General features: G+C 40.8%; 1 protein-coding gene across 7 annotated transcripts in view; it reads left to right on the plus strand.

The window, feature by feature from the left end:
- LOC128149459 (probable cation-transporting ATPase 13A4) overlaps positions 1-14,882 on the plus strand; it is a 50,002-nt gene that overhangs the window by 8,267 nt on the left and 26,853 nt on the right. For 4 of the 7 annotated variants that reach the window (XM_052804687.1, XM_052804688.1, XM_052804689.1 and 1 more), the window contains exons 3-12: positions 3,016-3,189; positions 5,705-5,842; positions 8,108-8,178; positions 8,271-8,351; positions 9,223-9,292; positions 10,126-10,260; positions 10,683-10,755; positions 11,400-11,531; positions 12,740-12,910; positions 13,343-13,500. In XM_052804687.1, coding sequence (XP_052660647.1) covers positions 3,016-3,189; positions 5,705-5,842; positions 8,108-8,178; positions 8,271-8,351; positions 9,223-9,292; positions 10,126-10,260; positions 10,683-10,755; positions 11,400-11,531; positions 12,740-12,910; positions 13,343-13,500 — 1,203 coding nt within the window. Of the gene's footprint in view, positions 1-497; positions 1,228-3,015; positions 3,190-5,704; positions 5,843-8,107; positions 8,179-8,270; positions 8,352-9,222; positions 9,293-10,125; positions 10,261-10,682; positions 10,765-11,399; positions 11,532-12,739; positions 12,911-13,342; positions 13,501-14,882 lie in introns of those variants that run through there. The other 3 variants (XM_052804691.1, XM_052804686.1, XM_052804693.1) reach the window with 3 other exon arrangements.

The following is a 14,882-nucleotide window of genomic DNA, read 5'->3' on the forward strand; positions in this document are numbered from 1 at the left end:
ATTCATTTCTGTAGTCCTTCCAGCTGAAGGCAAAGGGTCAGGAAAAACACCTCAACCTAACAGAACATTTTATTCTGAAGTTAAGTATTGAAAGTTTCTGGCCCAGGGAATTTTGGCACAGGTTAGGTTTGGAGCTCAGTCTATTTCCCTGCCTAGCTTTACTTCTGAATGATGTGGCCCAGGTAACCTGCTCCAGACATTTTCCAACCATGGGAAACGCTCTACCTTTGGCTTTAGATTCCTGCATGGACATCCAGATACAAAACAGCAGTTAACATCTGATGTTTATTGTTTCCCAGCTTACTCCTTGCAGAGCTCCTGAACACCTATATTCAGAAATGTCACATTCATCAAGACACAAACCAATGAACCTGAAACAACACTTGTGTTCATAGGGCAGAATGTGCCCTGGGTCAGAACAGCTCAAGGGTATCTATCTACCTGTCTATCTCAGGGAAGTCCCTTGTGAGAAGCAGCAAGATCCAGCAGACAGCATAGTGGATGCCTTAAGAGCATGGCCTTTTTTTCCCAGCTGAGCTGTTTTCCTTGTCTTCTTCTCTCCTAGTTTTCAAGATGAGGAATACTGATGCATGCTTGGTTTTGGGAAGTGTCTTGAGATCTAAGGAATCAAACCAGTTTTTGAGGGGAAACTATTCTGGAAAACAAAGGCATGGAAACATATGCAGGCATAGGGGGACTCAGATACATTTTTTGATACATAGGTGCATGGTTTCCTAGGCAGAGAAAGACAGAGTCTGCCCTAGGTCTATGGTTATGTTGTCATATCAGGCTTGGAGAATCATTCAGCATTTCAGAAGAGAAGAACACTGCCAACAGAAGATGATCCCAAATGACTGCCAATCACATGCTGAATGCCCACCCTCTCCCTTCTTAATTGCATTAACTACAGCCTTATTGACTTCTCAGACTTTGGGTGTAAGGCACAAAAGCTGGAAATTAAAGGAGTGATTCACTGGCAGAACCAAGATGCACATGGCAGCAATCTCATTCTTCCCCACCCTGATATTCATGCCCATCCCAATTTGAAAATATTATTCCAGTTATTCCAGGTCCAGCCATTTAGTGGAGGAAGTCCGAAGGCATGTTCTTTTAACAGTTCTTCCCTTAGGCATCTCTGTCTCCTTGGGAGTTCCTTTGCTTTGCTGACAAGCTGTAAAGTCTGGATCCAAGCATCTGGATCTTGCTAGTAAGCCATTGCTGTGAACGGTAAGTTCACATAGTTCTATGTACTATTCTGTATGCTGGTGCTGACACTAATTTTGTAACCTTTTTGTTAAGGATACAACTAGACGGAGGTGAATGCAGAGCCTTTTACCTGTTTATAGGAGCATGTGAATATTAATAGCACATGACTGCCACACCAACTACCTTCTAGCTACCTTACCTGCTGCTGTCCTCCATGAGCTTCCTTCTATCTTCTGCAGAGTTGCCTTATTCTCTTGGGCTGCTCAGAGATTATAGAAACCTTTGAAAATGCTGAGCGTGTGCATCACACGGTGGTATAACAAGGTCCTGTGCAATGCAGGCCACTTCCCTGTGTAGTTTACCATACTTCTTCCCCACAGTTGCCCCTTTCTTTCCTTTAGAAACCCCATGGAGATTAACTAGGAAGATAGAGTCTGTCTTTTGGAGAATGACATAGAGCAGGTAGGCCGAGGCGGTGTGGAACCACTGGGTAGGGCCTGCGTTTCGTGTAACAAGCAAAGACACCAGCACAGAACCAGGAATTATGCATTACTCATCCTTCCAATTACATTGCCTTTTCTTCTCACCTTATGAATGGATCTTGCAATATCTGTGGCTGCAGATATCTGATCTTCAGAAGCAGATTGCACAAGTGCTGCAGATATACTAGGAAGAAGGAGATTGAGGAATCTCAACCCTTATGTTAGCAAATTCTCCTGGTCACCCCATGTAATTGCAGCCATGCAATCTCCCATCTTAGATCAGGGCTGGGTCTCCTTTATAAATTCACTGTATACATTTCATTTCACCTTTACCAAGTCCGTGCTAGCACTACTGAGAGGGAATTTGGCCATGGTACCAAAACCTGGCAGCTCTTAAACTGTAATGCTGACAGTCATCCCTTTGAAGTTTTGGGCAAGTCACTTTGCCTCACTGGAACTATTTCCCTGCCTTTAAAAATGGAATAATAATACCTACTCATAGAGCTACAGCGAGTAGCTTCCTTAGGCCCTCTGAACATGTAAAGCATTCTGCAAGTGTTCATTAATTGTTCTTACTAACCGTTGTTATTATTATTTTGGGATGTTAGGACAATGGCACATTGGCAAGGTCCAAAATCACCATACTGGAGCTATGATGGAAGATGGTAACAGCCCTACAAAGGCTGTGTCTGTGCCAAGTTGTGCAAAGCAGCTCCAGCTGGTGCAGCCACACAGTGTCATTCAGCACCATGCAGAGACACTAGCTGAGTCTCTGAAGTGTAGGTGCATTAATGCAGACTCACTGCTATGGCAGGACAGCAGTAGTGCTTCTGATTCTGCAGCAGGCACTGTCTCAGCTGCTGCAGTGGGTCTGCACCACTCTCCATCCACTAGTGCAGATGTACTCAAGTTCTTCAGCTCTGTCACCCAGGGACCTTAAAAAAGCTGACTAAGCAAATCTGTGTTCCTGACTTGGGGCCTAAAGGTTAGGGTCTGTATATTTTGATATCATTCCAACTCATGCACACACATAAGAGTGTCTCATGCTGAGTTTCACAACTACATAAAAGTATTTTAGAGGTTTGGTCAGACTACAGCAATCCAGATTTTGTGAGGGTGAATGAAAACTTCTGTGGAACATGCCAAATTTTTTTCTAGTCATGTTTAGGATGCATAAAGAAGCCAAATACAAATTCTATGGCTTGTTTTTCCACAGTACCATACCAAACAGTACCTATGGGAGAACAGTGGATGATGGGAAAGTGTAATATTCCAGGTGTTTCTTTAAGAGAATAGTAATGATTTTTTCCTTGTCTTTGCTGTACAGGAGATTTTTGGCTACAAAACTCAAGGCTGCCGAAAGGCCTTGTGCATTGCTGGATACATCTTGTCCTGTGGGGCTCTGCTGCTGCTCTTTTACTGGAAGCCAGAGTGGGATGTGTGGGCAAACTGCATCCGCTGCAGCTTGGAAGAAGCGGACATTGTTCTGCTTAGAACAACAGTAGGTGCCTACTTTAATCTTTAAATTAGTCCCTAGTATGTAGTTAATTGGAAGATGAGTTAATTGGAAGGAATCCAGTTAACTGAAATCTCTTACATTGCTGATTTCCTGCAATAATATCTTATGTCTACCATCATTGATCTAAAGAACTCTCAAGTATTCCACAAATTATATGTAAGATGATGATTGGAATGGAGGGTAACAGCTGATCAGACAACAAGCTGAAAGAAATTGGGGTGAAAAAACCTGTAATATCTGTGGTTTCAAGACTGTGATACTTGCTCTCAGTCCTTTCTCCTCCCTTCCACCACCCATGTCCTTTCTACATTGAATATCTGTTCTCCAGAGTCTAAAGTGTCTGTTTGATTGGCAGTGTCCAGCAGATCCTTTTTCCTTCCCTTGGCTGTCCTCATGAAGCTGCCTCTCTCTGCCAAAATTTAGCTACTGGGCCAAACCTAAGATTTGTCTAGTTCTGTCCCCAGCAGTGTCCAACAGTGCATGATGAGGGATCAGTATAAGGAAGAGGGCAAGCTTACACTGCTTGTTTTCTTGGCTGTATGTTTCCATTTTCCATCAGCCCTTCCCCATGTCCAATAAGCCCACAATCCTGCAGTTAATACTTTCAGGGCTGTTATGTTTTGCTTGTAGTTTCCTAATATAGGTTTCTATCTGTTGAGGAGTGTACTGAAGCACTGCAATATATGCAAACCCTGATTTCATTTCATGGAAGCTACTGCAACACTAAAAGAAGCAAACTGAGACTTGACTCTGAATCCCAGCTGAGCCTGAATACTCCAGGAGCTGGAAGGGTTGGTTTACTTCCAGAAGTTTGATTTGTTCTGCTTCAAAGATTGCTGAACAATGGCAATTGCAAAATGGATCACTTGCTACCACTGTGTTTGAGCTGCCTTCTTAAGTGAGCAGAGCAGCATGCAGTTAAAATCTTGGGTTTTAAAAATCACAGATCTGCCCATTGAATATCGTACATTGAAACAATCTGCATCCTAATAGGCCAGGGATACTTTTTTTTTTTAGAAGAAGCATATTAAGTTTAATCTCCCTTTCTAATCTTCAGTTCAGTTTGCATTTTTAATTACCTATTCTTGTGTGTCATTTTAAATGGATTTGCCATGCCAAGCACTTTTCAAATAAATGAGTTTTTAAATGATCCTTTATGTAATTAAACAAGAATTTAATCATATTGTATATTCTTGTTATCAGGAAGCTCTCTCAAAGTATGCTCTGGGCAATTTCAGATATCCTTTGTGGTTCTTTGTGTTAAAATGTCAGTTTTGTTTTTTTCCCTACATTCTAGTTATGTCAGTTCTCAAATGTGATGGCTACTGCTAATGAGAATACAAGTAATCCCATCAGCTTGATCCTTGGAATTCTCTTTTGCTTCACATAAAACCTTCATTCATAAGTCATCATCATCGTCTCTGCAATTGCAGTATAAAAGCCTATTAACTAACTTTTGTTGTTGAATTTTGACTCACTTTAGTTCAAATAATGAGCACCTGTGTTATTCACTGCTTCCCATCTCAATCTGCATCTCAATGTCTACTAATTCTGAAATTTAAATTAAAGATAAATATCAGAAATAAATGTTATTCTACTCAAAATACCAGTTTAAGAAGAAAAGTGCACAAATAAATAAGATATATAAACATTATTTAAGTTCTTTTTTGAACCCTTAAATTATTCAAAAGGACTCATGTTTGGTACAGAATCTTTTTTTTCTGTTGTCATTTCCAAATGAAGTTTAATAACTGTGCTTTCAGAACCTAGCTGGCTGAGGTAATCGGCTTTTTCCACCTGCCAAACTGCTCACACACTGAGTATGATATATCAGTCAGTCTCATAATTGGCTTTAATGCATGTGGTTCAGTGTTCAGGACTGAAACTTAACATGAGGGTACTTATTACAGTAGTTGCTCTAATCTGTAAGACTGGACTACCAACACTAGGTATCATGCAGTTCCAATGTTGAACTTATTTTGTAAAAAATAGCAAGATCATTAATTCAGTTTGTGGCAAAAGCTTGTCTAAAGTACCATAAGGGAGGCATGGTGCTCACACTCTCGTTCCAATGAAGTGTTAACACAGGGATGACTGTGAAAAGGTATTGGCACTAAAGATCCATTTTGCAGTACAGCTCTACGTTCCTTTTGATCTTCCCTTTACAGTATGGTCACCGCATCTCAGATTGTTCTGCACTGTTTACTGTCCTAGATCATGACCTGGGTGTTCACATTCCATCCTTATCAGCCAAGCACCAGACCTGCAGCCAGTGAATTATTTGCAGTACTTGCATTTTGACAGGACCATGGTTCCGCTCCCATTCGGCTCATTTATCTATCAGTCACAGGTGTTGGGAGGCCCCCATTGGTTAGGTCTTTAAAAAAGCTGGAGCAGTGCTCTAGAAAGGCCTACTGTAATCATTCACTCCAAGGTGATAGTGAGTTTGGTCTGATTTTGAGGGAGATTGTGACACTTCTCTTTCATATTCATTTAGGATGAATTTCGAATTTATTCTCGTAAGACTGTGACATGGATCTCTATGTCTGCACTTATCAAAAGTAGATTGGATTATCCAGCCACTGCTGAGGAAGACTCAGTCTTCAGCAAAGCCATAATGAAGCCAAGTTTGCAAGTAAGTAAAGTATTCCCTGCAGCATCTGGGAGATGATAGCAAATCTCAGCCACACTTCATGGAGTGAAAGTGAGCTGTGAAACATATCCAGCTAAGAAATTTGCAGCTTGGTCAACATAGTGAGCTGTAGAAAAACAAGCTAGAGATTTTGGAGAACTGCACTCACGTCTGTAAAAATCCTTTGTTACTCCAAGGTGGGTTATGAAAAAAGAATCCTCACTACTCCTGAGAGAAGACCTACATTATAAGTAGGAGAGCTTCAAGACACTGGGGTTGGCAGTGAAGAGTCAGAGTTCCAAATCAAAAACTCATTCCTGGCATAGGAATCAAGGAATTTAGGGGTGGCTGTGTTTCTGAAGGGAAACTGTGAGGAACCGAATATCACAGCTCCCACAGTAACATGAAAACACAGATGAATGCAGCTGAGGGGGAATAGAATAGAAAAGTGCCTAGGCAGAGCTGCATCAGTATTTCCAGAAATGTTTCGTCAAGGAGGGTCTTAAACACATTTTGCTTTCTTCCCTTTGTGTGCACCAATTTATGCTTTAAAGTACATTTACTGGAGTCAGGTCTTGCACTGTTGACTGTTCCTGCAAAAATGTATCCTGGTCTCTGCCAGTTCCATAGCTTTGAGATCCCAGGGAGGCACTGGGGAGAAGGTAGACAATTAATTGATCCAAGCAGATCACAAGGTCTCTCATGAGTTGAGTAAATATGATTATCCCTATTTTAGAACAAGTACCAGACAGTTCAGTTAAATGTCTTGCTTAGCATTACACATTAAATTGGTGTGAGCAATAGGAATGCAATGGTACATTTGCTATATCTGGCTCTTGATTATAGATACTAGGTCACTGCACTGGGGAACCCATAAAAGAGCTATTTTCCAGGAAATAGATTTCTAACTTGTTAGCATTTATTTTTATATCTACAGCAATTTTTAGTAGATATTTTCATTATAAACCTACCTTTAGCTGCGCAAAGCTGTTGCTGTTACTGCTGTTTTGTGTGGGCATATATTAATGTACATAAGAAAGTTTAGTGCCATTTAGTTTAATCAACTGGCACAGTATGAAAGTGAAGACTGGTTTGTAACATTCTTCAGAGGATTGAATTAGTGACGTAAAAAAGCCCAATATAGCCTCAAATAATAGGCCCTTTGAACACCACTTTCATATCAATCAAAACATCTAGATAGAAAAGAACAGATTTCAAAGCAGCAAAAAGCAAACAGTTTAATCCTTCACTAGCAATTCAAAAGCCCCTACTTAAAAGTCAATTATAAAACCTTTTTGCCATTTAAGCTACCTAAGTCTAGAGTAATGTGTAGTGCCCAAGAGCTTTCCAAGGACCTGTTCCGGCAGCGAGTTAAGTCCCTCATTTCCCACTCCAGTTTTTAGCATTGCAAATATTCCGGCTCCTATTGCGTGAAATCCTAACTACAGACCTCTTGTTAGGTTAATGACTGTGGTTATAGCTCCATTTTGAGTCAGTGTATGAGTTGAGTATAGATTTCATTGGCCTATAATAATGCTTATTGCACTGGGTAGAGAGAGTCCCCTAGAGCTGTTTTCTGTATTACTTATGTGTATAGGTGTATAGCCTTGCCTTCTTCCAGCTGATATGAAGCACCATTATCTCTAATAGGCTTTGTTATTGTTGCGCAGGACAGGACAGACTCCTTTTGCAAGTTATAAATGGCAGCATGTGTTCCTAATGGATAACTGCTCTGCAAGGGCTTAGCATTAGCAGTGACTCAGGAAGTATCCTGGGATGGCCTTTCTTGCCTGTTGGCATATCTGTTCAGCTGAAGGACTTGGCACCATGCCTGCAAACTGCCCAAAGCCCCCTGCTTTCCTCAAAGCCGGAGAGGAGATAAGGGAGCTGTTAACTGAAGACAGGCTTTGACAGCTGCCTGTGTACCCACCACTGCATCAGTGATCTCTTCCCTTTTTCTGTGAAATGAGAGTGAGGACTGTATACCTTGCTTCATGAAATGGGGAGAGAAGAATGCTGCATTGTACTTGCTTGACCTAAAGATTTGTAAAGCTTGCTGTAACCTGCACTGAGCTGGGGATCCACTCTATAACATAACCAGGGAGTTAGTATATGCAATCCTATCTTCTCTCCCTCCCTGCCCCCCATATAGTTTGCTTTATCTGTGCTTAACCCCAGTGAGGATGCCTAGTAGAGATCTGTGAGCAGGCCTGGGAATATTTTTGTTTGCTGTGTTGCATATATTGTTGTCCCTGTTTTGTTTTGCAGGTGAAAAGTATCCAAGTACAAAGAATCCGCTATGTCTGGAATATCTATGCAAAACAGTTCCAGAAAGTTGGGTGAGTTCAATACCCTGGTCACAGAATTCTCTGAGGAAGTCAGGCTTCTTTGTGAATAATGTCCTAAGAAAAACACTCCCTTTATATTTTAGAGCCCTAGAAGACCACCACACTTGCTCAGCTATACATGCCAAATTTGGTTCTGGTCTCACCTGCAATGAACGGAATGTCAGGTACACATTTTAAAACACAAGTACTTAACATATGAATTTCAGAGAGATGTAAATTCACTGCTGTTGGTGCACTTTCCTTGACTTGTGTATCCATTACACAATATGCATGTAATTTTAGATGAAATGGCCATGCATGAAAAATTGAATGAAAAGGGCTAGAGAATGTTGTGTATTCCTTGTCAAAGTTTCTGAAATGTCTCAGTATTCATCACTTATTGTTCTCAATCAGGAAATAATTATGTCCTGTAACTAACTCTAAGCAGTTCTTATTTGGTGTAAGAGAAAGTCTCCATGAGATAGTGCAGGTAAGTTGTGTGTGTGCTTCTTCAGTGGGGCTCCATGTAATTGTATTGAACTTCTAAATCTATTAGTTCTGGTCACTGAATTTATTCTCACAGACTACTGTATCATTAGACAATTTACAGAATAGGTATTCCTGAAACTGCTAAATAAAGAAATGATCTTCAGTTGATTGAATACTGAAAATCCAGCTCCTGGCCTTAAGTCATGTTGACTCTTACATTTAAATCACCCTTAACTTTATGCAAAATTATTTGGTTTTAGATAATTTAGTTTTAGGTGCAGAATTCCTTTGTTTGTGGTGCTTCAAAGGAATTTTTGCATGATGGAAATGTTTGCCTAAAAGGCTGTGTTACACCTCTTGTCTTTCTAAGTAGATTTCATTGGTACAGTCATCTTTCCTGACATAAGCACTGTAGGGGCATTTAATGTTTTTTTCTTGGAGAAAGGTCCTCACAGCCTTTAAACTGGGATCGATACAAGCTCTCAGGACTATTGAAAGCTGCAGCTTCTTGAGTGAGCTACATTGTCACTATTTTATCCATAAGTGATGTATCTTTATCCCATACAGGAAAGTTATATGTGGGCCAAACACTATTGATGTTCCAGTGATCCCTGTTTGGAAACTACTCATCAAAGAGGTTAAGCATTTCTGTTGCTTTTATTCTAGGCTGCTTGGGGAGGCAGAGTGTGCATATAGAATATAATGGATTCTATGCCTGAATTAGCTTCCCAGTACTCACTCATCAAGTACACTCCTTTTTCAAATCCTGTTTAAAGCTGTTCCATGAAATCACCATAAATTCATTGATTCTCCATTGTTCCTTATCCTCCATCCCCATGCCTGTATGGCTGCTTCATATTTGTATGTGTCTGTGTCCTGGGAGCTCGTTCTGTTGGCCTTACAAGGGTCAGTGAATGTTTACAAGCTGCACTGGAAGTCAAACCTTCCAGGCAAAGGCTGTCACTTGATCAGCAGAGATTAAGTGAACAGCAGTAGCTGGCATATGCCTACAGCTGCAGAGAGATCCAACAAGCTCATGACTCTGGGCACAGCACCATGTAAAGCACCAGTATCTTTTTCAGACAGGAACTGGCTACATGTGGCCTAAACAGAGTGTTTGTGGAGATGTGCCTATGGTATGTGAGCTCCATCCTCATGGCACAACTTGCTCTTCTGTCACCTTTGTTACATTTCTTGTAAAGAAGCAAGCAAAACAAGGCTTGGGCTGAGCCATTCACATCCCAAATAACATCCTATTGGTCCAGATTATTTGGCCCTTCTGCCAGATGGAAATGGTCCAATCTGATTAGACTGAAGCCACTGCTAATAAAATTAGAAAGGGGGTCGGGAGACACAACACTTAACTCAATAGCTTTTATTCCAGCCCACTTCTAACAGGTTGGACTGGCTGGGTATACTGGAGCCATTTAAGTGTGGCCAGCTCTTGAGTATTGCTCTCTCTCCAAACAGGTCTTAAATCCATTTTACGTGTTCCAGCTGTTCAGTGTGTGTCTGTGGTTTGCTGAAGATTACATGGAGTATGCCACTGCCATCATAATCATGTCTCTTCTCTCGATTTTTTTGACTGTATATGATCTTAGACAGGTGAGACACCTCACCTTTTTCCACAAGGAGAATTTATTTCTTATGTCTGGGAAAGGCCAGGATGTTACAACATGCACACGTACAGTCCTATGAGAGTTACTCAGAGGTTTAGTCTCGTGACATTGTGTAGTAGCAGGTGCAATGGCCTGGCCTCCTAGTCATCATAATCTCTGTGTGGTTCTTTACCCACATCCTCCCTTCCCCATTCCAGTGCTTTGCTTTGTAACCTTTTGTTACACCTTCTCCATAATTAGGGTGGGGATTTTCTTTCTCTGTATGATTGTATGGTTCCTGGCAGGGCCAGACCCCAATTTATGAGGGGTCTCATAACCACAAATAACAAAAGGGAATAATTGTTAGTGGATTAATTGCATCATGTAAGTAAGATGTAACACTTTTGTGTGTTCTTCTTTAATTTATAGCAATCGGTTAAACTGCACAGACTGGTTGAGTCTCATAACAACATCATGGTCACTGTCTGCAGAAATAAGGAAGGTGACTCCTGTACACTTCTTTCTTCAATGTGTTTCATTTCTATAGCAATTTATATCAAACCCAAGAATGTATAGTATCAAATTCTAGAGAGGTTTCCTCTTCTGTCTCTCAGCTCGAATAACTAGCTTCTGCAGATTGGGTTAATTTGACCTAGAAGTATCTTGTGGCACATCAGTCATATTCATAACTGTTTGAGCGCAGCCTTAGCAAAAAATGATCAGGAAAACTATTATTTTTCTTAAAGCAGTGCTGACGAAGCTAACTACATAGCCATTAAAAGGCTGTGAGTCCACCTAATCACTCCATGCAAAATCTGTTCATTGCCATGGTATTTAGACCACAATCCAAAAAGACAGAGTCAAACTGAGAAATGTAGGTCCAAGCTTCTTCAGTTAGGTCAGCGCATTGGAACAATAACCATTGGTTGGGCTCCTGGGGAGATAAGAAGGAATTCTGCAGTTCAAACTGATGCCTAGGCTTTTCTAAATATTGGAGGTTGTATTCTTAGGTCCTACTTGTGGTCCTTTGTTTATCAGCCATTATAAAGAAGTAACAATCTATTCAGCAGGTAGTTCCTTATATTTTTTCCCCTTACCACAGAGAAATATATGAAGCACAAAGTTTGCATTACATGTCACCTACAGGCTTCCAAGAGCTGGAATCACACCATCTTGTTCCTGGAGATATGCTGGTTTTGAAAGAGGGCAAAACCCTTTTGCCTTGTGATGCCATCCTGATCAGCGGGCAGTGCATTGTCAATGAAAGCATGCTGACAGGTACAGCTCATCCCTCCCAGGTTTACCATTAAAACATCATCATAGCCCTATGGCTTCAGCCAGTGACACAGGACATACAGTGTTATCATGTATCACCGTTGTTATGAGATAGTCTATAGCTAGCTTAGAAGGGGATTCTTTCGGGTGTTTGCTATAGTAAAGTCTGGATTGTAGTTAGCTTCAGCTTATCTAAATAGACAAGATGGACTTTAGGAAGGGCAGTTCATCCTTTTCTTCCTTTCTGGGGTGCAGAATTTAGGAAGGCATCCTCTGATTAGAAAGGGAAGAGTGGACGGTGAAGAGGAGTGAGCAGGACAGGAGAAGAAACAGCAGATACGGAGCAAAGCTGTTCCCAAACACAGGCCACGGTCTGCTCAGGCTGTGGGGATTTCTCTTGGTCACTCTGAATATCTTGTTGCTGATTGCTGCAGTATCTCCAACCTGCTGGAGTGTCTGTCTAGCCCTCCAGACACTCAGCTCCATGTTCATGTGATAGCAGTGGAGGACACGCTAGGTGGGAGAATTCACTGCAAAGCAGGATTTTTGGTGCAGATGTTCATAGTTCTGTTTCTTGTCTTTAAATTTGGTCTTGGTCTGAATCAAACTGAAACCCACAGTTCTGAAATTTCATGTAAATGAGAAATTCCAGAAACCCCTTTCATTTAGAAAGCTTCAGCTGTCAGAAGGCTTTACCTTAGTATCTGCTTTGACATAAACAGGATATTTGTTAGCTGTCAAGCATTGAGCTGAAAGCTCTCCTTTTTACTAGGAAGGGGAAATAGGGAATGTCATGTTTAATCTGCCTAAGGGAACAGTGTAGTGACCTGCACATGAGGTTCAAACTAGGTAAACAAGTTGCAGCCATCAAATAGAGTCATGCAATACCAGTTCAGATCTCTGTTCAAGTCTGTATATCTGCAGCCAGGGTTTGGAGTCCTTGGACTGCTTTCAGTTCTCAAACTTACATGAAGCTGTTGTAGTGATGCAAAGGAGAGCTCTTCTCTAGCAGAGTCTATTTGCTTGCTAGGCTTCAAACTCTTAGTCACTGAAGATGTCACAATATAAAAGTAACATTTCTCTAAACTGGTTTCTCTAGTAAATACCTTTAACTTACCATCTGGATGTCTAGATACTGTACTTAATTGAAACTCAGCAGGCCGATTTTAAGGTGTACTGCAGTTTTCCTCATCTGAGCTCATCTTCCCTAGGGGAAAGTATTCCAGTAACAAAGACTCACTTACCCCAAGCTGATAACTTCAAGCCCTGGAGAATGCACTGTGCAGAGGATTACAAAAAACATGTCCTTTTCTGTGGAACAGAGGTCATACAGACCAAGGCAGATGACACAGGAGTAGTAAAAGCTGTGGTGCTGCGGACTGGTCAGTCAACACTTCAGTTTGGTTTTCCTTTCATGCTTTTTCTTACTGGAACAGTCTTATTTGTCCAGTCACATTAAGTTAAAGGTGTTAATCCAAATTTACAACAGTCAGATGAAGAATTGATATCCTGGGCTGGGCTAAGCTATTATGCATTGTTTCTGTTTGCTTGGCATAACTTTTACAAAAACCACTAGCATATGATTACAAAGAAGAATTTTGCTTTGCTTCTGAAACATTGAAAAAATCCTCCTCCTTAAGACAAAAATAACTTTTTTCTATATTCTGCAGAGTAGGTCACATACACTGAAATGAAAGATCAGGGCCTTCTTTCTTATGTTACAGAAATTATGAGTCATTTTAAAGGCCTCAATTCTTTGTAGAGAACTTGTGGAAATGTTTTCCCCTTGGAATGATTTTAGTTTGTCATTCCAGGTTTCAATACAGCCAAAGGGGATCTGGTGAGGTCCATTCTCTACCCTAAACCCATGAACTTCAAGCTGTACAGAGATGCCCTCCGGTTCCTGATGTGCCTCATAGCATTTGCAGCCATTGGAATGATCTACACAGTGTGTGTATTTGCACTCAATGGGGTGAGTTACTAAATGCAGGAGAAATGGTCACACCCAGTTTCAAGAGACTTGAAACTTGAGTGGCTTCACATACCTTGATATTTAAAAATGTGGTCCTTGTCACTCTCCTTTTTGCCTTAGTATATGAGGCCATTTTACAATGTAATTGAATTTTTGACAGTACTCAAGCTCTCATACATTCAATTCCAAGGTGCCAAAACCCACTGTTTCCCAATAGTCATTTCTTCTGATGTCTTAGCAAATCCTATGCAAGCACTGTGTATCATATCAGCAGCCTTCTGTACACCAACTGCCTCTGTTTGTGTGTTGCCTGCCCTGTGCTTGCTGATACATGTAATTACCAGTGCATGTTAATTAGCATAGTGCTTTCTAGAGCTCTGAAAATGGGAGATCCCAAGAGCATAGCACTCTGCAAGTAGCTTTTACAGAGTTTTTGTGGCACTTTTTGTACATTCCTAGAAAAATCACCAGTGAGTCAGGGGTTAAATGGGACACAGACTGATGTGTCATTGTGAACACACAGCTTTCCAAAAACTTCAGTTTAGATCAAAGACCCATCTATCCCTCTCCACTGTCTCTGAGAGTAACTGGTATCAAATGCTTATGGAAACTGGTTAGGAAGTAGGGTAAGTATAGAACAATTCTTCCCTGGTGTAGTCTTCTAACTTCTTGAAGAGAAATGTTTAACAGTTCAGTAAGCTGTCTTTTTGTATCTAGATTTAATAGCCACTTAAAATCTCCCAGAGTGTGGTTTAATATATTTCTGAATTTTTTATGCCTTGGACTTGACAGCACCTGTGGCAGTGATTCCCACAGTTTCATTATGTACTGCATAAAAATGCTCTTAAAGCTGCTGTCTAAATCACTGGGCACTGTAGATTTTTGAGAAGTAGCAAATAGCTGCTTTCTATGTGATGTTTCCTGTACTATTCATGATTTAGAGATCATTGCCCACCCCTTCAGCCACCTTTCTTCCATGTTACAGAGCCCTGAACAGTACAGGTGTAAACACAGATCCCTGAAATTTACTGGTGTTACAAAGAACTCCCTGTTTTCTTCTGCCTTTTTTTTTTTTCATATCTTTGTATAGTCATTTGGCAGGGGGCGGGGTGGGGGTGGAAGGGAGATACCTTCACTTAGTTATCACTCAGCTTGATATCCTTGAGAGCTTTTGGGGAATAACTTTTGCAAAGCCAACTATCCTGTATCAGTTGAGTCATCCACATCTCCACTGCTTTTTTCCAGAGTTCTCCAGGAGGTTTATGGGGCTATTAATTCCCTCTCTGAAGACAGTGTTAGCTCTTCTCTAATGTGCCATATACATCAAGGGTTGATTAATTCTGTATTATAATTTTAATCAAGTTTCTCAATGTAGAACTAAG

The sequence above is a fragment of the Harpia harpyja genome, chromosome 12, assembly GCF_026419915.1.
Source record: "Harpia harpyja isolate bHarHar1 chromosome 12, bHarHar1 primary haplotype, whole genome shotgun sequence".
NCBI classification, from domain to species: Eukaryota; Metazoa; Chordata; class Aves; order Accipitriformes; family Accipitridae; genus Harpia; species Harpia harpyja.